The 23028-nt window shown below is 42.4% G+C and overlaps 1 protein-coding gene across 2 annotated transcripts in view; it reads left to right on the forward strand.

Annotated features, from left to right (window-relative positions):
* npepps (aminopeptidase puromycin sensitive) overlaps nt 1-23028 on the forward strand; it is a 60993-nt gene that overhangs the window by 10260 nt on the left and 27705 nt on the right. For both annotated transcript variants that reach the window (XM_056279876.1, XM_056279877.1), the window contains exons 4-14: nt 431-552; nt 1459-1566; nt 3579-3779; nt 5930-6026; nt 6131-6164; nt 6310-6424; nt 18302-18466; nt 21569-21673; nt 21780-21840; nt 21990-22099; nt 22423-22486. In XM_056279876.1, coding sequence (XP_056135851.1) covers nt 431-552; nt 1459-1566; nt 3579-3779; nt 5930-6026; nt 6131-6164; nt 6310-6424; nt 18302-18466; nt 21569-21673; nt 21780-21840; nt 21990-22099; nt 22423-22486 — 1182 coding nt within the window. The remainder of the gene's footprint in view (nt 1-430; nt 553-1458; nt 1567-3578; nt 3780-5929; nt 6027-6130; nt 6165-6309; nt 6425-18301; nt 18467-21568; nt 21674-21779; nt 21841-21989; nt 22100-22422; nt 22487-23028) is intronic.

The following is a 23028-nucleotide window of genomic DNA, read 5'->3' on the forward strand; positions in this document are numbered from 1 at the left end:
GTAATCAGTACTGATGAGAAGTGTAGTAGATTGAAGCAATTAAGTCCTCATTGTTTACTATATTGACAGAGAAATTGACATTCTGCTCACAGAGTCTTTGTATTGTATTTTAGCCGAGAGAACCAAGAATATCTTTTGAACAGTGTGTTTAGAGTAGATTAGGATGTTAGAAACCCTGCTAGGCTGTATTTAGTTTTTCCAGCTGCCAAATGACGTTATGATACGTCACTTGGAGGTCAGAAAAACATTGCCACTCCAGAGATGCAGAAACGATCGGGAACATCTGCAGGTGTTTTTCATGCGCTGTCCCTGTCACAGATAGACAGAAATAAGGTTGAAAATCTGCTAATTCTCCCTTTAAAACAAACACACACTCCCCCAAATTTTTTTATTTTATTTGACTGATTGTCTTTTCCCGCTTCTTTGCAAGGATCTGGCACATTGAAGATCGACTTTGTTGGGGAGCTGAACGACAAAATGAAAGGATTCTACAGAAGTAAATATGCAACTCCTTCCGGGGAAACCCGCTACGCTGCTGTCACACAATTTGAGGTAATCAAACAAGGTCACTACTGTAGTTGATTGTGGACCCTTTGGGTGTGAAAAACTGATTGGATTGCTAAACCCAGTGATGGCTTGTGTTGAAACATAGTGTCAGGAATTGTGGGATGGCCGTGTGACCCTTGGTGGTGCTCCAGAACTGTCCAGAGGATTAGGCAACATACCTCCTGTTGCATTCTGTATATACTATGTTTTGAAAGTGCTTTGAGGTCTGTGGGATGTTTCACATCTGCTGTTGGAGAAGCGCAGTCAGTATCTAGGTCAGCCTGACAGGAACTTTTACTTTCCAGACTGAATTGGTGGAGCAGGTCCATTTGAAACCAAAACCGCAGACACTTGTGGGATGTAGGCCCCACCGTGAGCATGAGCAGGCTATCTCTGAAAAGAGGATGGCAGGTGTCACCTGTGCCCTCATGGTTTCATTCTCTCTTCTCTTTCCCTCTCTCCAGGCAGTATTTTTCTAGGTATTATTAGATGCTCTTAGTTTTTTTTTTCTACTTGGAAATGATGTATCTGATTCCTTGTCTATATGTTGAGCATCCTACTAAGACAAATACCTTGTGTTTGCAAACTCTGGGCTGTTAAAAAACCTGAAATGCTCCTCATTGGTCCAAAACAGACATTTACTGGCCGAAATCATACTCTGCTCTGATGCTCTGACTTTTGATCCAGTTATTCATCTTCTCTTTTTTATCCTTCCCACATTTCCTTTTCCCCTCGCACCCCCCCCTTCCTTTTTGTTCTTCTCTTTCGTTCTTGCTTCTGATTCTTTTGTTCTTTTCACTGGTTTCTTTAATTGGTTCTTTCTTAAGTATGTTCTTTGTTTCTCTCTCTCCTCTCTCTCTCTGTCTCTCTTTCTCTATCTCTCTGTACTTCTCTCTCTACCCCACCCCACAGGCCACGGATGCTCGGAGAGCCTTCCCCTGTTGGGATGAGCCAGCTATTAAAGCAACATTTGACATTACACTCATCGTTCCCAAGGACCGAGTAGCCTTGTCAAATATGGTATGTGACGCATACTGTGTCTCTCTTGTCCACTCGTCAAACCCGAACCGGCTTTGCTCACAATTCTTAGCGGAGTCGGGGTTTTTTTTTTCTTCCTTTTTTGATTTTGTCTGTTTGTTTATTTTAACGGTTTACATTCTTCACCAGCATAGGTTGCATAACGTAGGGCAGACTTAGTCAGGTTGTTGCATGTTAAATCTGATATATGTGTGTGTGTGTGTGTGGGTGTGTGTGTGTGTGCATGTTTTTTTTTTCCTTTTAGTTTTCTTATTGCAGCTCAGTGAGGTTGCTTATTCCCAAAAGAGGAATTGGACTTGTACTTTTTAAAAGGCCCGTGATGTGACTCATAAAAGATATTTTTATCAACTCAAGTTGAAGAAGTACAGCAAAAATTGTATTACAATTTACAATATGTTTTAGGATGTGGCTCGCAAATGGCATTCAAACTTTGTCTTCCAACTTACTCAGTTCAACTGTATGGCAAAGAAGAAGCTTGAATTCATCAATTGAATGACAGACTCATCACATATCTATATCTATCTATATATATATATATCTATCTATCTATAGATATATATATATATATATTTGAGGTTTAAATTAAAAAAAGACTGAATCCAGTCTATCAGTCTTGATGTGTATTTCCTGCAGTGTTTACTGCCAATGCTAGCTGTAGTGGTCAACCCATTGAGCTACACAGGGAAAAGAACCCAAAGCCCCGTCACTGTTGGTGCGATGGCATACTTCCCATTGTATTTGAAGAGGTAGTCACATATAAGCTCGAAAGTTAAAACCGTGTTTACTTTCTCCCTATTAAGCATGTTTGATAAAACTTTCACTAATTGGAAGTTGCGCGGCACAATGCTTTTGCTCTTTTTAATTCAATTAAATTGGAACTAAGAAGAGAAAAAAAACAAGCTGACAGTCCATATTTATATACTCAAAAATATTGTACCAAAAAAAAAAACAACTCAGCATCCCATGGCTTAAGCTTTTAAAGGGATGGTTCACTTTTGGGGGGGTTTGGCTATTTTCTGGGGTGTAGCGGACATACTACATTGCCCCAGACCATTTTTGGCATGCATAGCATCTGAACGTATAGTTATGCAAGTTACTTTGGAGTCAATAGAAATGCGTTTCATTGTTTTTGTTTTTTGTTTTTTTGAAACTAATGAGGAAATGACAGATCACATCCCTGTTGGCTTCCATGTTGCCGCTGGCGTGTATGTTCATAACTATGTGCAAATTCTATGCACTGAAAAATGTTCTTGGGTAATGTATTGTCCCCTAGACACCAGAAAATAGCCAAACTCCCTCAAAAAATTATCACTTTAACTTTAAATCTGTTCCCATATTTACCTTGTTGAGTAAGTTTTGACATACCGGAATTTGAATTGATGTGTTGCTCTCTGTGACTCTTGGCTGTAAAAGAACATAAATATGTATAAAAGTGTGGTACTCCCTGTATCCTAATTCTGAACTTCTACATGTAGTATGTAAAAACATCGTCAGTACTGGATAATGTCAATGCGGTCTATTTTGTAATAAGACTAGGTTAAAACCTAGTATATGGCTTGACCGCAACTGCATTTATTAAACGGCTGTTTTTGCATGACTACGTTTAGTAAACGGCTGTTTTGACATCTGTTCCGTGAACAGCTGATGACATAATGGAAAACTGTTTATGCCGATTCATTTAGAAAGAGCAACAGCCAATGGGGAAGCTCCATCACTCACTCAGTTACTCACGGCCAGCTGCGTGTGTAGGGCTGGCCCCACTGTTGTGGTCCAGCTAAAAAGTAATACGTTAGAGTTGCAGTGCAAAACAAACTAACTCATAACTTGTTTAACCAATGTTTGTAGGGGAAAGCGAGACAAGTTTGCAAAAAATACAATATACATAAGAATTAGAGAAAATTACAGTAGCGATGAAATAATGGCTCTCTGCTGTACAGTATTCATGCTATAGAGTGTTGAGGAGTATTTACACTTTCTCCTCTTTCCCCTCTCAGAATGTCATTGATCGAAAGCCATATCCAGACAACGACAACCTGGTGGAAGTGAAGTTCGCCACAACACCCATCATGTCAACCTATCTTGTAGCATTTGTCATTGGGGAGTACGACTTTGTGGAGAGCCAGTCATCAGACGGTGTGACAGTACGTGTGTACACACCCATAGGGAAAGCGGAGCAAGGAAAGTTCGCACTGGAGGTGAGCTTGATGTTTTGCAGCTGTCACATGAACACCCCACTTTTGAGCCGACCAGATCACAAATGTAGGATCAGTTCCAGAGGTTCACCAAACGCTTTCGCCTGTTCACCAGCCAGAATGGGTGTGAATATAGAACACCTTCTGAGTAATAGGTGACTACCCAACAAGTCTTTGTGGCAGAGCAGATGAACTGACCACCAGCTTTTCCATTCACTAGGAGTGGGTGCTAGGACCCGGGTAGAAGTTTACAAAATGAAATTCTCCTCTCACTGTGCTGTGCTTGAAAGAAGCCGTTGGATTGAGGTTTGCACAGCTCAAGTATAAACTCCGGGGACTGCTCAGCGACAGTGGTAAGGGGGTCAGTTAATAGCACTGTCTGTGGCTGTGTTACATGGAAAGTTTGAGGGTGGTCTTTGAATTGCAGCTGGACAGCTTCTCTAATATCTTTGTTATGAAGTTTTAACTACTACCGTGCACAGCCACCATGGAATGTTATATTGTTGAAGTGAAACAGTTGTAGTCTAATCAAAGTACTATTTGAGTGAGTTGTTCATCAAGTTGCTGATTTTTTTCACAGGATAAAATGAGTGATAAAACTGCGTAAACACAGTAATAAGCTTGATGTGCTAAAACAAGAGTTTATCGTGGCTGTGCTGCTACACATTTAGCCTTTGGTTTTTTATCCGTGTCCACAGCCCAGGTGTGAGTCAAACTCTCTCATTTTAGCACTCCCTCTTGTATTATTGCAGAAGTGAATTCAGCAGGTTAAAGCCAGGCTGCTAGGCTCTTGCCTTTTGAAGGAATCATGCTTTAGCCCAGTGTTTCCCAACCCAGTCCTCAAGGAACCCCTATCCGGCAGATTTTCTTTGCAACCCTGAATAGGTACCTGTTTGTACTTATTCAACCAATCAGCAATGAATTATGTCAGACGTTGCTCACCTTGCATAATTAAGTGCTGTGAGATGATTGGTTGAGTAAGTACAAGCAGGGCTACCTATGCAGGGTTACAATGAAAATCTGCAGGATAGGGGTTCCTTGAGGACTGGGTTGGGAAACGCTGCTTTAACCTATGAACTGGGTTTAAAGAGTACCTAAACCCTTGACCATTTTAGTTAGTTTGCTATCTATCTACCATCTAAAGGTTAAAAACATGGCAGGCTGGCCTTGGTACTTTGTGATGTTAGCATAGCAGGATGAACACCGCTGCAGCTGATCAAATTAATAATGGTGGACCCGTTTCACCCAAACGTTTTAGATGGTTTTTGTTTTGTTTGTTTTATTTATGTATTTGTTGGTTTGTTTAGTTATTTATTTATTTTTGACCCCTCCCCCTCCCCAATTGTACTTGGCCAATTACCCCACTCTTCCGAGCCGTTCCGGTCGCTGCGCCACCCCTTCTTCCGATCCGGGGAGGGTCTGCAGACTACCACAGGCCTCCCCCTATACACATGGAGTCACCAGCCGCTGCTTTTCACCTGACATTGAGGAGTTTTGCCAGGGGGATGTAGCGTGTGAGAGGATCATGCTATTCCCCCCCAAGTTCCCTCTCCGCCCGAACAGGCGCCCTGACTGACCAGAGGAAGCGCTAGTGCAGCGACCAGGACACATAACCACATCCGGCTCCCCACCCGCAAACACGGCCAATTGTGTTCTGTAGGGATGCCCGACCCAGCCGGAGGTAACACGGGGATTTGAACTGGCGATCCCCATGTTGGTAGGCAACGGAATAGACCGCCACAGCACCCGGATGCCCTTAGATGGTTTTTAACTTGTTGATGTCAGCAAACTCACTACAATAATTTAGTTACTCAATTCAGGTATAATGGTTTGCTCGCTTGGAACTAGTTGAAATCAATTTGTGTAGTGACCCGAGCGCAGCATTACCCTAACCCTCACCCTCCGAGCCAAAAGTTGTCCATGCCTTGGTCTAGAAGTACTTCCATAACCTCCCCAAACACATGCACACGCACATGTACACGTCTAGCAGGCAAAGAGTCTCCTCAAGGAGGAGCTGACATGCACAGCACCGGGGTGCTATGGAAGAATGGTGCTTCACATCAGTGATACTGTGTGTCCTTCTCTTTTCAGGAGCATCTTGGTAGAAAACAATGAGCTCTGTCATTAAATTGTTTTTGTTTTGATTTCTCCAGGTTGCAACAAAGACCTTACCTTTCTACAAAGACTACTTCAGTGTTCCTTATCCGTTGCCTAAAATTGATCTGATCGCTATTGCTGATTTTGCTGCTGGTGAGTTTCAGTTATGTCATTGCCAGGCTATCATTTCTGGCATTGAAATAAACAATGTGTACAGGAAAGCCTCTAACATATTTGGTAAAACCCTCTTGATCTAGGTGCCATGGAAAACTGGGGCCTTGTTACCTACAGGTAAATCTTAAATGTTTATTCATATTTTTGTTCTCATATTTTGTACCCCCCTGTTAAGGTTGACATTAAATTCACTATAATTTTTTTAATGAACTGAATATTGATCGGTCCTGTTTGTTAACATGTATTATCCACCGTTTCCCAGGGAGACGGCGCTGCTAATTGATACGAAGAACTCTTGTTCATCATCCAGGCAGTGGGTGGCGCTGGTGGTGGGACACGAACTGGCCCACCAGTGGTTCGGAAACCTAGTCACCATGGTAACCAGCCATAATACTACTAATAATACTAACAATAATCTTTAATGATAACAATAATATTCTTGTAATACAAAATGATTATGACACTGAGCTGAAAATAGTTTATAAATAGTTTTGAAGGTGCACAAAACAAGGAATTGTATTATTATTTTTTCAAGGAGATAAAATTTGTGCTGACAGCAAAACTACTTTTTGTGTTGACCTGTTACATGGCGGTCGCCAGGGAGAATCCAAAATTGTGCAATCTATAATTTTAGCAGTGTTATGTCATTCCGTTTTATACAGTTGTGCTTTGCAAGAATATTAATTGCTGCACAAAAATACACAGCATGGTTTGCAGTTAATTAAGCTGAAGGGATAGATGGTATAAATAAGTTTTGTTAGTTTAATTGCATTTAGCGTTTTGGATCAGCAAGGTTCAGGCAAGGCAAGTACATGCGGATTAATTTTGCTCTTCTAATTTCTGATGTGACTAGGGTGTAAGAAAGCCCTGCCTAAGCACCTCAGGCTGCACTTACAGTTTATGTCCGCCAGTCACATCGAAGACACTGCAGAGCACTGGATTATTTGCGGTGTTTTTGTGTCAACTATACTTGGCACAAAAAGTAAGGAAATTTTTGTTTGGTAGATTATTTCTTTGTTGTAACCATGCTTCTTGGCAATAAATCTTATACCGTTGGAAAGCCTGTTTATTTCCCTTTTAAATGGTGCCACATTTGTAAGGAACATGCATTTGTGGGATGAGCAGCAGAGCTGAGTATGTGGGTTGCACCCATGAAAAATTTGCCAAATCTTCTCTGCCAATGCCAAACAGCTTATTTTGCTGTTGCTATTGACTCTTGTTTTGAGCTTCTGATACCCCAGGTGCTGACAATCAGGTGCCTGATATAAGATTTATTGCCAAGAAGCATTGTTACAACAAAGAAATAATCTACCAAACACAAATTTCCTTACTTTTTGTGCTAAGTTTAGTTATGGGTGAATGAGCTATGACTCAACTGAAATATGTCTTAACTATATTTGAATTGCTTTCTTGTCTGAAATGTTGCCTTGTTTAAATTGTTTCCTGCCTGCCGGTCAGTCCAGTCGCCATTATAAAGGAGGTCAAACAAATAAGATCCGAAACCTTTAAATCAAAGGGGAGGAGGTGTTTTCCGCAGGAACAAGCATAGATTAATCCAAGCAGCACTTCAAAGTGTTCCTGAGGTTTATTTAACTGAAAAGTACAATCCACAATTGACGCACGCAGCGGCTGTCTGCCCAACTTCTGCCATTGTTTTCAGACTTCATAAATGTTGTTCACTTCTTTTTTTTTTTACTTGCAAATCACTTTCAGTTCCTTTTGAGGTTTTCAATTGTCTCCATTTCTCAAACCAACTACATTTTGACGTGATTGTGAGAGATGTCGTGTTTTATTTTTTTTGTCAGTAGAGCGGTCATGTTGTCATGATCGTCCACAAAGCCGTGGCATGTGCCATTACAGACTGTACAGTATACAGCATAAATGAGTACACCCCCTCTGAACATCAAGATATATTTCTATTTCTAAATTATCACCATTACAATTAATGGACAGATGACAAAGCTGAAATGTATTAAACATATACGTAATAACAACATAGAAAGATATGTCATCAATAACTGTAAAATAAGTACATTGGGCAACTTTACTTAAATCAATGGCTGCAAAAACAAGTACACCTGTGATTTATATAGCGCCTTGAGTGTCTTCATAAAGCGCTATGTAAATGTAATCCATTATTATTATTATTATGAAATGCTACAGATATGTAATATTCTAGTAAGCAAGCAAGCAAGCAAGCAACATTTTATTTATATAGCACTTATAAAAACATAGAGTTACAAAGTGCTTTACATTCCATACACAAAAAAATGAATATTTTCTAGTAATTAGTACTAGAAAATAGTGCATAGTACTTAATATTTTCTAGTTCATCGTACTTTATGTTCTCCATTACTTTTAAGTACTGCACTGACACTTCTTGGCATCGAGTGTACAAGTTCACTACATATTGTCATGTCTATCCTGTTCCACTCCTGGAGAATGACCTCCTTGAGTGCCTTGATGCTAGATGGGGAGTGCTGCTTAACTTGTCTCTTCAAAATTCCTCACAGGTGCTCAATAAGGTTGAGGTTGGGTGACGTATGTGGCCACTGCAGCACTTTTACCATGTTCTTGCAGTAGTGGCCTTGGAAGAATGTTTAGGGTCATTGTCATGTTGGGTAAAGTGCTTGACGACCCGCGGTGTGGAGAGAGGGTAGCAGCTTCTCTTTCAAGATTTTGCAGTACATCTGTGAATTCATGATGCCTTCGGTGAAGTACAATTTCCCCACACCTTCAGTACTTATACATCCCCATATAAGAACTTTACCACTTCACTGTTGGGACCATGCACTTCTCACTGTACCCCTCCCCCTTGTGACACCATACATTCTGAATGCCTTCAGATCCAAAAAGATTGACTTTGGTCAGACCAGAGTATGGATTCTCAAAGTCATCACCTTTGTCAATATAAGCTTTGGCAAAAGCTAAATTAGCTTTTTTTTGGGGGGGGGGTTCTCCCCAATTGTATCCAGCCAATTAGGGGCTGGGTGTCACAGGCTCTGCACTCTCGATGTTTGCATCTTGCCTGACGGGTCGTTCGTACCAGGTGACATGGAGGGGATCTGTGTCGGAGCCTCGCAGACTGACTACAGGCATTCCACAAGGTTCAGTTCTGGGTCCTCTCCTTTTCTCCCTGTACATGACATCCCTGGGTTCTGTTATTCGCTCGCATGACTTCTCTTACCATTGTTATGCCAATGACACCCAGCTGATCTTGTCCTTTCCTCCCTCTGACACACAAGTAGAGACACGCATTGCTGCGTGCTTGGCTGACATCTCGGAGTGGATGGTAACACACCACCTGAAGCTCCCTCTGTCTGGGCAAGAGAGAGCTGATGTTCCTCCCGGGGAAAGGTTGCCCGCACTGAGACCTGGCCATCACCATTGACACCATTGACTGTGAGGAATCGGGGTGTGATCCTGGATGACCAACTGTTATTTGCTGCAAACGTTGCATCGGTTGCTCGCTGCTGCAGATTTCTTCTCTATAACATCAGGAGGATTTGCCCATTCCTCACCGATAAGATGGCACAGGTGCTCATCCAGGCTCTGGTCATCTCCTGGCTGGACTACGGTAACTACCTCCTTGCTGACGCCCCAGCATTGGCCATCAGACCTCTGGAGCTTGTTCAGAAAGCTGCAGCTCGTCTGGTGTTGAACCGCCCTAAGTTCTCCCACACAACTCCCCTTCTCATGTCCCTACACTGGCTCCCAGTAGCTGCTCGCATCCAGTTTAAGACTGGTGCTAGCCTACAGGGCAGTGAAAGGAACAGCTCCTTCCTATCTCCAGGCCATGGTCAAGCCCTACACCCCCGCCCGACCACTTCGCTCTGCTGCCTCGGGACGCCTGGTTGCCCCGTTGCTCAGAGGCCCCTGCTGCCGATCAACCCGGTCATGGCTCTTTTCTGTCCTGGCCCCACAGTAGTGGAATGAACTCCCCAATGATGTCAGGACAGCGGAGTCGCTGCCCATCTTTCGGCGTAGGTTGAAAACTCACCTCTTCAAGAACTACTATCCTGTTACTTGCTCTGAGCACTTATTGTATTCACTCATTTAAAAAAAAAATCCCTTTCTTGCACTTTTACTTTAGCACAGGTTTTGTTCTTTGATGCTTGTTTAGAGAGAAGATGCACTTATGACCTCTGATGACTAGTAGTTCTCCTGATTTCCTACGTTAAATGCACTTATTGTAAGTCGCTTTGGATAAAATCATTGGCTAAATGACTGTAATGTAAAAAGTAATTACCCCACTCTTCCGAGCCGTCTCTTCTACCGCCTCTGCCAAGGTGGGGAGGGCTGCAGACTACCACATGCCTCCTCCGATACATGTGCAGTCGCCAGCCGCATCTTTCCACCTGACAGTGATGACAGTGAGGAGTTTCGCCAGAGAGATGTAGAACATTGGAGGGTCACGCTATTCCCCCCAGTTCCCCCTCTCCCCCAAACAGGCGCCCCAACCAACCAGACGAAGCGCTAGTGCGGTGATCAGGACACATACCCACCTCCGGCTTCCCAACCGCAGACACGCCCAATTGTGTCTGTAGGGACGCCCAACCAAGCCGGAGGTAATACGAGGATTCGAACCAGCAATTCCCTTTTGGTAGGCAACAGAATAGGCCACTACACTACCTGGATGAATTAGCTTTCTTATGCTTTGGCTTCAGCAGTGGTTGACTGCGTGGCCGACAAGAACCATATGTTCCACTTCTATGCAGGGTGCGTCTTACTATGTGATATGAAACAGTCACACCAGTTTGGCTTTCCACAGCTTTTGCCAGCTCTCAGGCGCTTACTTTGCAATTCTTTTGTACCTTTATTCAGTAGAAATTGTTAATCCCAAAGTGAACACTTACTACAACGGCCTGAAAGTTTCAGGGAGCTTGTCACAAGTCCATCCTTTTTGAAATTCTGTATCACTTTTGCTACTGTGTTCTGACTTAATGACAGTGATTTGCTAATCCTACTCTACCCTTGCCCTCTTTTGTACAATGACAAATATGTCTTTTTTTGTAAAGAACAATAGCTGAATCTGTTAAGCTTCAGAGGGGTGTACTCATTTATGCTGTGTGCTGTACCTTATGAACAAGTGCATACTATAACTACACTAGGTACTTTGATTACACATTTGGACAAAATTCCTCTGAAGTCATTTTGTTTTTATCACACCATCCCTTCCTTTGGGGGTACCCCTTTTTTTGTCAGCAGCCTGTTAGACGCTATGCTCTGACAGCACAAAAGCTTTCAGGTGAAGGGTGTGTAAGCCAGGATACCACGGTGTTACACCACACGCTGTCCTCTGAGCTTGTCCTCAAGAAGAGAGAGCCAGATGGTGACACAATCATCAGCTAAACAGGATGACTGGAAACATCTTATAGGTTATCTACATATGTATGTTGGACTCATCGGTGCCTATGTTGGCATGTTATGCAAAGTCGGAGGTCAGGGAATTTCTCCCATCGGTGACGCGTGTAATGCTGGGAATTGGCACTGATTTCCCGATTCAGTTTTGATTCCAGTTTTATTTCGATTTGATTCAATATCGATTCAGTCGGGGATATTTCGATTATGATGCCAGTATCGCTTAGATATGAAAATGATTTATCAGCGAACTTTTGCTGCTAACTGCACAGGGAAGCCTTTTACTTAGTGCAAAATGGTTGATGTTTGACATTAACACTAGGGCCCACAGCATTAAATTAACTTGAATTAGTTTTTATTTATCTCTGCCGGGACCTGTGATGGCTTGGTGGCCTGTCCAGGGTGTCCCCCCACCTGCTGCCCAAATGACTGCTGGGATAGGCTCCAGCATCCCCACAACCCTGAGAGCAGGATAAGCGGTTTGGATAATGGATGGATGAATGGTCACAAAGCATGATTCAGAGGTGTAGTTGTAGGAATCAAATTATATTTAGTTTTTTAAAAATGAAAACCATTCATTTTGACTTGGGACATTTGTTTAGTAAAGTTGTTGCTAACCACTTGCACAGCTGTAAATTAAAGCTATTGGCTCCAATGGTGGTAAGCAATTGTTTTGGTTTTTTTTTTTAGGGCTGGACCCGAATAGTCGACTATTCAGATATTAATTCATTGGGTAGGTATTCGGTTTTCAATTTTGGGGTTCAGATATTAAGGTTGATATTTTTGTGTTTTTTTTTGTTGTTTTTTTGTTGTTTTTTTTTGCTAGATGTAGGGTGTCAATAAAGGCGAAATACATTTTGTCAGAACACTCTTGTACTATATTTATACTTGTTAATTACACTTTTAAAATGTGGAAATATATACCATCTCAGCTTGTGCGCATGACATCCCTCTCACTTAGCGACATCAAGTTTAAGTTCAGCTTGGCCATTAAAGGGAAGACAAAATGCCGAAGACCTCAGCTCTGTAATGATGGGTTAAATGCAGAGGACAAATTGTGTTTCAGTGTATACGAGTACTGAGAAACGACAATAAAGAAATTATAAACAAATATAAATCTTATCGTTATAAATCTTAAATTTGTTGGCGTTAATATGCCATTTTCTGCACTTCTGTGCTTGTTTCACCGTGCTTTGGCAGGCGTTGTCTCAGATTCAGAGCCTATTCCAGTGAGCATTTATGTAGGTCTATAATTTATACATGATAAGAAAAAGTGGTCACAAGCTGTTATGTCACAAAAAGTGCATAGATAGGACTTCGTTCAACCAAACCTCTCGGGATTACAAACATGCATAAAACACACCAAATTTTTTTGTAATTTTATTTTTTTTATTAACAAATAACAATACAAACAATACTGTAGGGTGACAGGATCCTTAAAAATTAAATCAAAAGACATGTTGCAGCGCTATGCTGTCCATCTCAGTCGAGAATGGAGAAATATCTGGCTGAGTCCCTCCCGAGTCATAGTCACACACACACACACACACACACACACACACACACACTGGCTGAAGCTTTGAATATTCGCTGTTGATGACTACTGGAGAGCCAGAGCCCAGAAAAAATGTATTCAGGACAGGACAGCCCTAGTTTGTTTTTTTGTTTGTTTTGTTTTTTGTTTTTTTGTTTTTTTTCATAACGATGTTGACTTTGAAATGCAGTTCCTGTATATTTTTTGTTTATGACTGTAGGAAGTTAATTAAAATTCCTTAGAAGAACAAGCTCTGATCTTGAACATAGAAGATTGCTGTCGGTTAGTAAGTGATTTGAAACTTGTTTTGAGTTTTGATTCAGATTTAGGCCGTTGTCAAGCTTTGTTGGGCTGAGTACTTGCTAGTTTCACTCTCTGAGCGTCAATAGGTGGGTCAGCTGACACTGGTCACACTCTCTATTGCTTCCTTTGTTGTGAAAATCAGATGGGGGCAGTGATTATTTGTTTCGTTTGGATATATGTGTTAGTTTGGGTATGTGTGTTCTTGTAGTTTTTCTATGTGTTTTTGTCTTTGTGATGTACTGCTGTGGGCTGGGGGAAATGGCATTTCGTTTCATTTCATGTATACAAGTGCATGAAGTGAAATGACAGTGTTCCTGATTCAGCTGTGGTACTTTCTGGTATTTAAACACACAGCTGTGCTGTAGCGTCAGCCCTCATTGTGTTAAAGCCGAATTGGGTAAAGACTTGCGAGTCTACCTGTGCAAGCCCACCGAGCAAGGACACTGACTGGTAATTCCCTTTTCTACTATTTTCTCTTGTTGCCTGCCTCACCCACCATGTGCTACAAAGACATTCCTGTCATTCAAGGTTGTCGAAAAAATCACATCTATCACAGACAGTGCAACCCTGAGAACCTCTATTCACTCAGGAACGCCTCCTCTCCTCATTCCTCCTTTACTTTTGGCTTATGGAATTGCCAATCGGCTGTAAATAAAGCAAAATTCATCCAAATACTTGCTAATCTGTCAAGACATTCGGGTACTAGCCCTGACCAAAACCTGGATACGTCCAGAAAACGCTGCCACACCGGCCACACTCTCTGTTGACACTGCTTTCTCACACACACCCCGTTCTGTTGGGTGTGAAGGCAGTACGGGTGTCCTCATTTCCAAAGACTGGAAATTCACTAAGCTTTCTCTGCTAAGCAACACCTCCTCTTTTGAATACCATGCAATCATGGTTGCTGCTCCTATACCGCCCACCAGGATGTCAACTGGGGAACTTTGTAGTCAAACTAGACATGTTACTCTCAGCCATTTCTGATGATGACACACCACTGATAGTCATGGGAGACATGAATGTCCATACTGACAAAACCCAGGCGACTGACTTCCTGTCTCTTCTGTCCTCTTGACTTCAAATGGGTCCCCACCCCTCCCACACACAAAGTGGGCAATACTCTTGGTCTGATTTTGACTCGGGACTGCTCCACAGCAAATCTGACTGTCACCCCCTACATCTGTCAGACCACTTCTTTATTCAGTTCACGGCCTCCTTACTGGAACATCCTCATGTTCCTCCACAAATGTCTCCTTCCACTGAAACATCCAGTCCCTTACACCAACCCAGCTTTCCAGTGAGGTATTGGCTTTCATGCCTCCTCATAGTGAATTCTCTTCACTTTCTGTCAACGAGGCAACAGATACACTCTGTTCCTTGCTAGCCTCCTCTCTTAACAATCTCTGCCCTCTGGTGTCCAAACCTGCTTGTAACCCCCCCCCCCATCCATGGCTCACTGAGGTCATCAGAGAGCAAAGGGCGGGGCTCAGAGCAGCAGAGAGTAAAGGGTGTAAAACCAGAGTCCACTGACCTCAGTGACTTACAGTGTCTCCTAGCATCATTCTCCTGCAGCTTAAAAACAACTAAGACCACTTACTATCAGAACAAGATCTGTGGTGCTACTGATGCTCAAAAAATGTTTTCTGCTTTTAATTCACTCCTCAATCCACCTCCTCCTCTGACCTCCTCTCTGCTCACTCCAGACAGACATGTTCACCTCATACTTTACTGATAAGGTTTCTGCCATCAGTGACCAGTTCTCTGAGCCTGACCAACTCTGTCTGCTGCTGCCAGCTACCTCATTTCCCTCCATGACCGAGGAGAAAAACTCCAGGCTTCTGCTGGACTCTTCTCTCATTACCTGTCTGCTGGACCCGATACCATCCAGCCTCCTACAGACCATTTCCTCCACACTTAACCCTGAAGTCACACACATCATCAACTCCTCGCTTACAACGGGTGTGTTCCCCACTGCATTTAAGCAAGCTTGGGTCACCCTGCTGCTCAAAAAACTTACACACAACCCAGCCCAGGTTAAAAACTACAGACCGGTTTCACTCCCCCCTTTCTATCAAAAATACTTGAACACACAGTATTTAACCATGTCTCTGAATTCCTTTCTGAGAACAATCTGTGTGATCTGAATCAGTCTGGCTTTAAGCAGGGTCACTCTACTGAGACTGCACTCCTGTTGGTAATGGAATCACTACGTTTGGCTAGAGCTGCTGGTCAGTCCTCAGCTTTATTGCTGCTAGATCTGTCAGCTGCCTTTGACACAGTTAACCACCAAATCGTCCTCTCCACACTCACTGAGCTTGGTATCTCAGGATCTGCCCTCTGCTGGTTCATGTCCTACCTCTCGGGGAGATCTTTTAGAGTATCTTGGAGGGGAGAAGTGTCCAAACCGCACGGCTTATCCACAGGGGTGCCTCAAGGGTCAGTGCTCGGTCCCTGTCTCTTCTCCATGTACATCACCTCATTTGGTCCAATCAGTCCATTCTCATGGTTTCTCATACCATTGCTATGCTGACGATACCCAGCTCTTCATATCATTCCCGCCAGATGACCTCACAATCTCGGCACGGATATCGTCTTGCTTTGCTGATATCGCTGCATGGATGAAAGAATGCCACCTCATCTTAATTTATCTAAGACTGAGCTACTTGTCATCCCAGCCAGTCCATCCATACAACAACTGATCAATATCCAGCTCGGATCAACCCAACTCATGCCCACAAGGTCTGCTCGAAACTTGGGTGACATGATTGATGACCAACTAACCTTTAAGGCCAACATCAGAAAAATTAGACTCTACCTGTCTGAGCATGCAGCACAACGGCCTATCTGAATCAAGTAGATGACGTGGCACAGTGGTGCCAGTCCAACAACCTGACCCTGAACGTCAGCAAGACCAAAGAAAAGGTGGTGGACTTCAGGAGACAGCATGGGAAAGGATACAACCCACTAAAGATCAACGGGGAACCTGTGGAGAGGGTCTCCAGCTTTAAATACCTCGGCGTACACATCGCTGTGGACCTCACCTGGACTCTTCACACTCAGCACACTGTAAAGAAGGCCAGACAGAGGCTCTACTTCCTCTGAAGGCTGAGGAAATTCAAGGTCTCACCCTCCATCATGAAGACATTCTATTCCTCGGCTGTGAAGAGCATCCTAACAGGTTGCATCACGGCCTGGTATGGAAACTCTTCTGCCCGTGACTGAGTTGACCTGCAGAGTGGTACGTTCAGCTGAACGCACCACCAGAACATCCCTCCCCATCCTGCAGGAGACTTACACCAGAAGGGTGAGGACAAGAGCCAAGAAGATCATGAGCGATACTTCTCACTCTAACAATGGACTGTTCAGGCTATTGGGGTCTGGTAGATGCCTCTGTAGTGTTAGGGCCAAAACAGAGAGACTAAAGAGAAACTTCTATCCACAGGCCATAAGAACTCTCAACATATACGACCTTTCACATATTTGAGACAGCTAGTTTTTTTTTTATTTTTAAATTTTATTTATTGTTTATTTTGACTTTAAAAAAGGGAAAAAATGCACTGATCTTTTGTCTTTTATCTAGGCCTATGTCTTTTTTCACATAATGACAGGCGGAGTACCCCTGTTCATTTCACAGCATGTTTTACTTTGTATTTCTGTGCATGTGACAAATAAAGAACTTGAACTTGAACTGGTACAGGCTCTTGTAATATCACGCATTGACTACTGCAACTCCTTACTGGCAGGTCTCCTCTTACGCACTTTCAAACCTTTGCAAATGATCCAGAAGGCGGTGGCACATCTGGTCTTCAACCAACCCTATAACAGCATATGTCACTCCACTGTTCATACTCCTCCACTGGCTCCCAGTTGCTGCCCACTTCAAATTCAAAACCTTGATGTTCACTTACAAAACAGCAACTGAAACGGTTCCCGCCTGCCTGAACTCCTTCATTCAGGTCCTGCTCACTACATTCTGCCAATGAAAGGCGTCTGGCACTTCCTCCACAATGGGGCCCTAAGTCACTAGTTAGACTCTTTTCTTCTGTAGTTCCCTGGTGGTGGAACAAGTTAACCAAACTCCATTAGATCTGCTGAGTCCCTCTCCATCTTTAAGAAGAAGCTAAAGACCCAGCTCTTTCACGAACACCTCCACACCTGATGGTATTAATAAAAATAATAATAAAAAAAAAACGAAGCAAAATCCAATGCTTCTGCACCCTATGCATTGCCTTTGTGCACTGCCTGTTGACACCAATGTCCTATCGGACTTTGAACCTAGGTTTTTGGCACTTACGTTGTCTCCTGACTAGATCCTTGCTTGTGTTGTATTAACTCTCAGATGTACATCATTTTAGATGAATGCGTCTGCTAAATGAAATTGTAATATTGTAAGTTAAAGCTGCCATCTATGATTTTTCTTGCTATTTTATCCATTTGAAATTTGATGACAATGTGGTGATTCTGCTGAAGAGACAATCTATTACTGTAGAACAATGTTCCAATATAGTATGATGTAGGAGCCAGAGAGAATTTAGCCTGTTGCAACTGACTTTCTTGGACAATAAGCAAGGTGTAGCAGCCACTGTGGCTTGTGTGGCATCAGCTGACTGGTAATTGTCCACACCCTTGTAAAAATGGGATCTTCAGATCTAAACCAACACAGGTGGTGTAATCACACTTCATGGGATCACTGTTCTACTGTAATATTAATTGTTTGTCCAACAGCAGCATCGCCACATCAACATAATGTTGCAGTCTTTTTTCCTGCTGGAGTTGTTTCCATCATGTATGTGTTTGATGCTATGCCAGTGATTGTCCTACCTGGTCAAAAAATTTCAGCAGTGGTGTACAACACTAGAGTGGGTCATTGAATTGATATCTGTGTGGCTTTCTTAGAATACAGTCCACAAGTTTTATCCAATTGTCTAACCAGCATTTAGAATATTAACTAACCTTTGCTATTGTAACACTGGCTGGTGCTCTTCGAATATTAAATCTTTTTTTGTAGGGAAATCCTCATAGAACTGGTCATTAAATTGTGTTTGTCTCCCCATAGGAATGGTGGACCCACCTGTGGCTTAATGAGGGCTTTGCCTCATGGATCGAGTATTTGTGTGTGGACCACTGCTTCCCAGAGTATGACATCTGGACCCAGTTTGTCTCTGCTGACTACACCCGTGCCCTGGACCTGGATGCACTGGACAACAGTCATCCCATTGAGGTGGGCCTAACATCATATCATATGACCTGCAGATAGGCACACTACATTTGGCTTTTATGCAACATGTATTAAGATCATATTTGAAAATGTTTGATCCACATTACACACCTGTGATCAAAAATGTGTCTTAATAGCTAGACAGAAATCTTATTGCACTACTCAAAGACTAGTTGAAATTCCTCTTCCTGATTGTATCCTTCATTTTTGTCAGGGGTGTAATCTTTTGGGGAGGGGTTAGTGATAATCTATGTGGCTTTAAGAAATGGTTCCGTTCACATATGGGGCACTTGCAGCCACAGTGTGGCTCTTACCACCTCAGTGAGGTAGCAGTCACTCTGCAATCTTTCTCCATTGTGGTTTGGTGCATTTACATTATAATTTTACTTAATAAGGCACAGTTGGATTGCTCTCCAATCAGGACACATTTTCAGTCCAAGTGCTGATGGCCATGGTGATCAGATGCAGAATCTGCCATTTTTTTAGCAATTAAGGGTTTAAGGATAGGTTTGCTTTTTTGAAGCCAGACCTCATTAAAACATTGTTGCGCATAATTTAGAATTGATTAAAAACTGAATTTATTGTTTCAGTATTGAGAAACTTACCACTATGCTGAATCTTTTCTTGCTGATCTTCAACATTGTCCAGGGGGGGGGGACTATCATGTAACCCTTCAAAAACCATGATACATTTCCTTTCCGTAAACAGTCAACTCACAGTGCAGTCACATATATCTTAATGTTTAAATGTTGTAAACCATTCTTTCTGTCAAGTTAAGCATGATTTTATTCTGCACTTCTACAAATACATTTTTCTTGCTACGTCCACACCCTTAAAATCATACTACAGACTTGTTTAATCTGAAAGCATCTAGGTGTGGGAAGATAGCGGCATGGACTCAGGTTTGCGGCAGCCTCACCCAGTGCCAACTATGCAGTGTCTTTGTCCATGTCTACATCTGAGTTTGTGTCATCGTGTGAAGAACTTGTATGAGGGTTTATGTCTGATTGTCGATTTCGTTTGATGGCTGGGAGAGGTGGTGTTAGATCGGCTTGGAGAGGGGCAGGCTAAGCTAACTGCTTACCCATGCAGACCAGCAGTTCCGATAACACTGAGGGCGGTCTGGCGGCAGCCTCGCCTAGCGTCGGTTATGCAGTGTTTTTGTCTGCATCTGCATTTGTGTCATCGTATGGAGTGTGGGGGAGGTGTGTCGAAGGTATCTGGCAGGGAGAGCTAGCGGTGGATCGGCTGAGGGAGCTTGGTCTGCTGCATCATGTGGGCCTGAAGACCACGGCCTTGACCGAGGCTGTGCCCGAAGAGGAAACACTGAGGGTGGTCTGACAGTACGCAGAAGTGGAGCAGGCTAAGCTAATTGCTAGCCCATGCAGACCGGCAGTTCCGACAGTCATCCTGACTGGTGTTGGTTCTCTTAGACAGTGAAATTTTTGAATTGTGTTGCAAATTTACTGAATGTACTGTGTTGTTGACTGGGTTTTTTTGCTTTGTTCTCAGTGGTTTTGTATTTTTTTGGTGGTTTCATTTTGGGGAGGTTTTGGATATGTGTTTTTGTCTTTTGTGTTGCACTGCTGTGGGCTGGGAGAAACAAAATGTTGTCTCTTTTGTGTACATAAGTACATGAATGAGATGACAGTAAATTGTTCCTGATTCCCGATTGTATAGCCAACGCTACGGTCCTGCCAGGCCACAGGATCTCCTGCTCTCACAAGTCTGGAAGTTTACAGAGGGTTGGGATTTACCATGTCACCTGCAAAACTGTTCCAGATGAAATTGGACAGGCATAACGTTTTTATTTGCTAGATTTTTTTAGCTTTAGCGCTACATGTTAAAAACTTTTTTTTTGCCCCCCATATTTTCTGTTCAGTCTACTTGAGTGTTATGCAAAAGTCTTATAATGGCAGGAAAACCACTGTTTTTTCTGTCTGTTTGTGCGTGTATTTCCCTTCTCCCGGTAAGTGAAACAAGGGGTGGTTTTTTTGTGAAAATCAAACATCGGAGAAGGGAAGATATGTCTGCCTGGCGGAGATCTACACTCTACTGAGTGCACGCCTGTAGTTTTCAGTTGAATTTTATTTGCACAAAAAAGCTATGTCCAGTAAACTGGAGTACTTTTTTTTAACAATCTTTTTTGGCATTTTCTGCCTTTATTAGATAGTGGTAGTTGAGAGAGACAGGAAAGGCAGGAGAGAGAGAGAGGATGACATGCAGCAAAGGGCCCAAGCTGGATTCGAACCCAGGCCGCTGTGGTAAGGACTCAGCCTTATGTGGTACGCGCTCTACCAGGCAAACCACTGGGGCGCCCCCAACTGGACCACTTTTTTATTTAAGATTTGTTTGCGTAAGCGTGAGACAAGGTCCTGTAACCTGGTGCCGTTTTGGAAAAAATATAAAAGTAATTTAATAGTCAGTGTTTTATCATGAACATAAAATTGAAATTTTCGTTAAAGAAAAAAGTTACAAAAGTGTTTGTGTATGCTGTCAGTTATAGTTCGGGGGGGGTCAGAATTGGAATCGGCAGGTCAGACTTTAAAAATGTTTTTTAAAAAATCAGAATGGCCGAGAAAATTGCAATCTGTGCGTCTCTATCCATAATATCCTGGTATCTGTGGCTGTACTATGAGATTTCCATTTTGTGAAAAAGAGATATGATTTTGAAGGCTCAAACAATTGCCCCCATTGAACTGTAACCCCCAGTGAGAAGATTCATTAGTAAGTTTCTAAATAATGACGTGATCAGTGAAGTTTTTCTTGTGTGATTCTAAATGATGCTTGCCAATGAGGTCTGAGTTAAATTAGGGTCTCTGCTCAAATGCACAAACTGTAAACTCTCTCAGCACAGTTAATGTGTTCTTGGAACAGGTTCTTTATGGTCAGAGTATCTGGGAATTGACTGTCACCTACTTCTAATCTTCAAACTGTTACTAAGTATAGGGCAACTTTTAGAAAATCTGCTAATGGGAAAATAAATATAAATATTCTTTGAATGCAACCTGCAATTGTAGGTTGACACTTTCCTTTTTTATTGTAAAGCTCTATGTCTGTTTACTAGTCTGACTGGACCCTGTGCTGTGCTGCATTGTGCTGCAGGTGAACGTTGGCCATCCATCAGAGGTAGATGAGATCTTTGACGCTATCTCCTACAGCAAAGGAGCATCTGTCATCCGCATGCTGCACAACTACATAGGAGACGAGGTCAGGAGTCCTCTCACACGCACAACTGTTTCTCGACTGGAAGCAAGTTTAATGTCCCTTTTTATGGTTGTGTTTGACTTTTTTTTCCATTTCTGTTTCTCAATAGGATTTTAGGAAAGGAATGAACGCTTATCTTTTGAAGTTCCAACATAAAAATGCATCAACAGGTAAGCCCTGAAATTGGTAGTGAGTTTTGTCTTTAATGACAAAGCAACAACCTGACATAGGGCCAGATTTGATTTGATTGGTTCCTGTCTGATTGCCCCCGACCCCCTTTTTGTTTTTTGTTTTTTGTTTTTTTTGTTTTTTTTTACAGAGGACCTGTGGGACTGTCTGGAACAGGCCAGTGGGAAACCCATCGCCGCTGTAATGGGCTCATGGACTAAGCAAATGGGCTTCCCTATTATTGTTGTGGATCAGGAACAGGTGAGCTGGACTCTGCTTTTTGTTGAACACAAATTGAGGTTGATTAAGTTCTTCAGTTCTGTTCATAGAGGATGTTAAATTTTTGTTCATTAAAGTAAACAGTTTTTCACAGCTGATAGACTGGTTGATTCTAGAATTAACCAGACACTGAGCATATTAGCTGGCAAATTTTTTTTCAAGCCGTCAAAATATCATGAGTTACAAAAGTAGAACTACGAGTCTTTGGCTGCAGGCTAATGTTAAACTCCCACCTTGCTTGTTTTGTTTAGGTACACTAACTGTAGCATCTCATACACTCACAGTCACGCTGATTCTATTTCTAGCAAGGTGATGAACGCATCCTCAAGATTTCTCAGAAGAAATTCTGTGCCAGTGGACCACATAATGGTGAGTGTCGGTTGCAGGTCTTGGTCGAATAGGATTTGAAAATAACTTAAAGCATGGTTCCCTTTCTGGGTTTTTACTGTGTCCTATTTAGAGAGAGGCAGACAAAACATTGGTTAAGAAAAATGAACACTAGACTACTACTACTACTACTACTTTCGGCTGAACAAGTAAAAACTATAAATGATTGGCTTCAGAGATACTTTGGAGATCATGTATTTCCATTCTTTGAGAGGAGCTGCTAATTATCACAGTAGACATCCAGCAATTAAAGTACACTAGGCTGAACTCACCATTCAACGTACCCTCAAACTGCATGCACAGATATGGTAAATGTATCTACCAGTTTGTCTAACTCTATGTAAATAGGACACAGAGTAATCCTGAAACCTGAACTCTCCCTTTAAAGCAAGGGATAAAGATTTTACTTGATCGTCAGGCTCTCAAATTAACAAAGAAATAATTGATATTTGCAGAGCCCAGCTTGCCTTTCAAGCCAGATGAGTCACACAAGTGTACATGATGGCTTGTGACGCTAGGGACCA

The sequence above is a fragment of the Lampris incognitus genome, chromosome 5, assembly GCF_029633865.1.
Source record: "Lampris incognitus isolate fLamInc1 chromosome 5, fLamInc1.hap2, whole genome shotgun sequence".
NCBI lineage: Eukaryota > Metazoa > Chordata > Actinopteri > Lampriformes > Lampridae > Lampris > Lampris incognitus.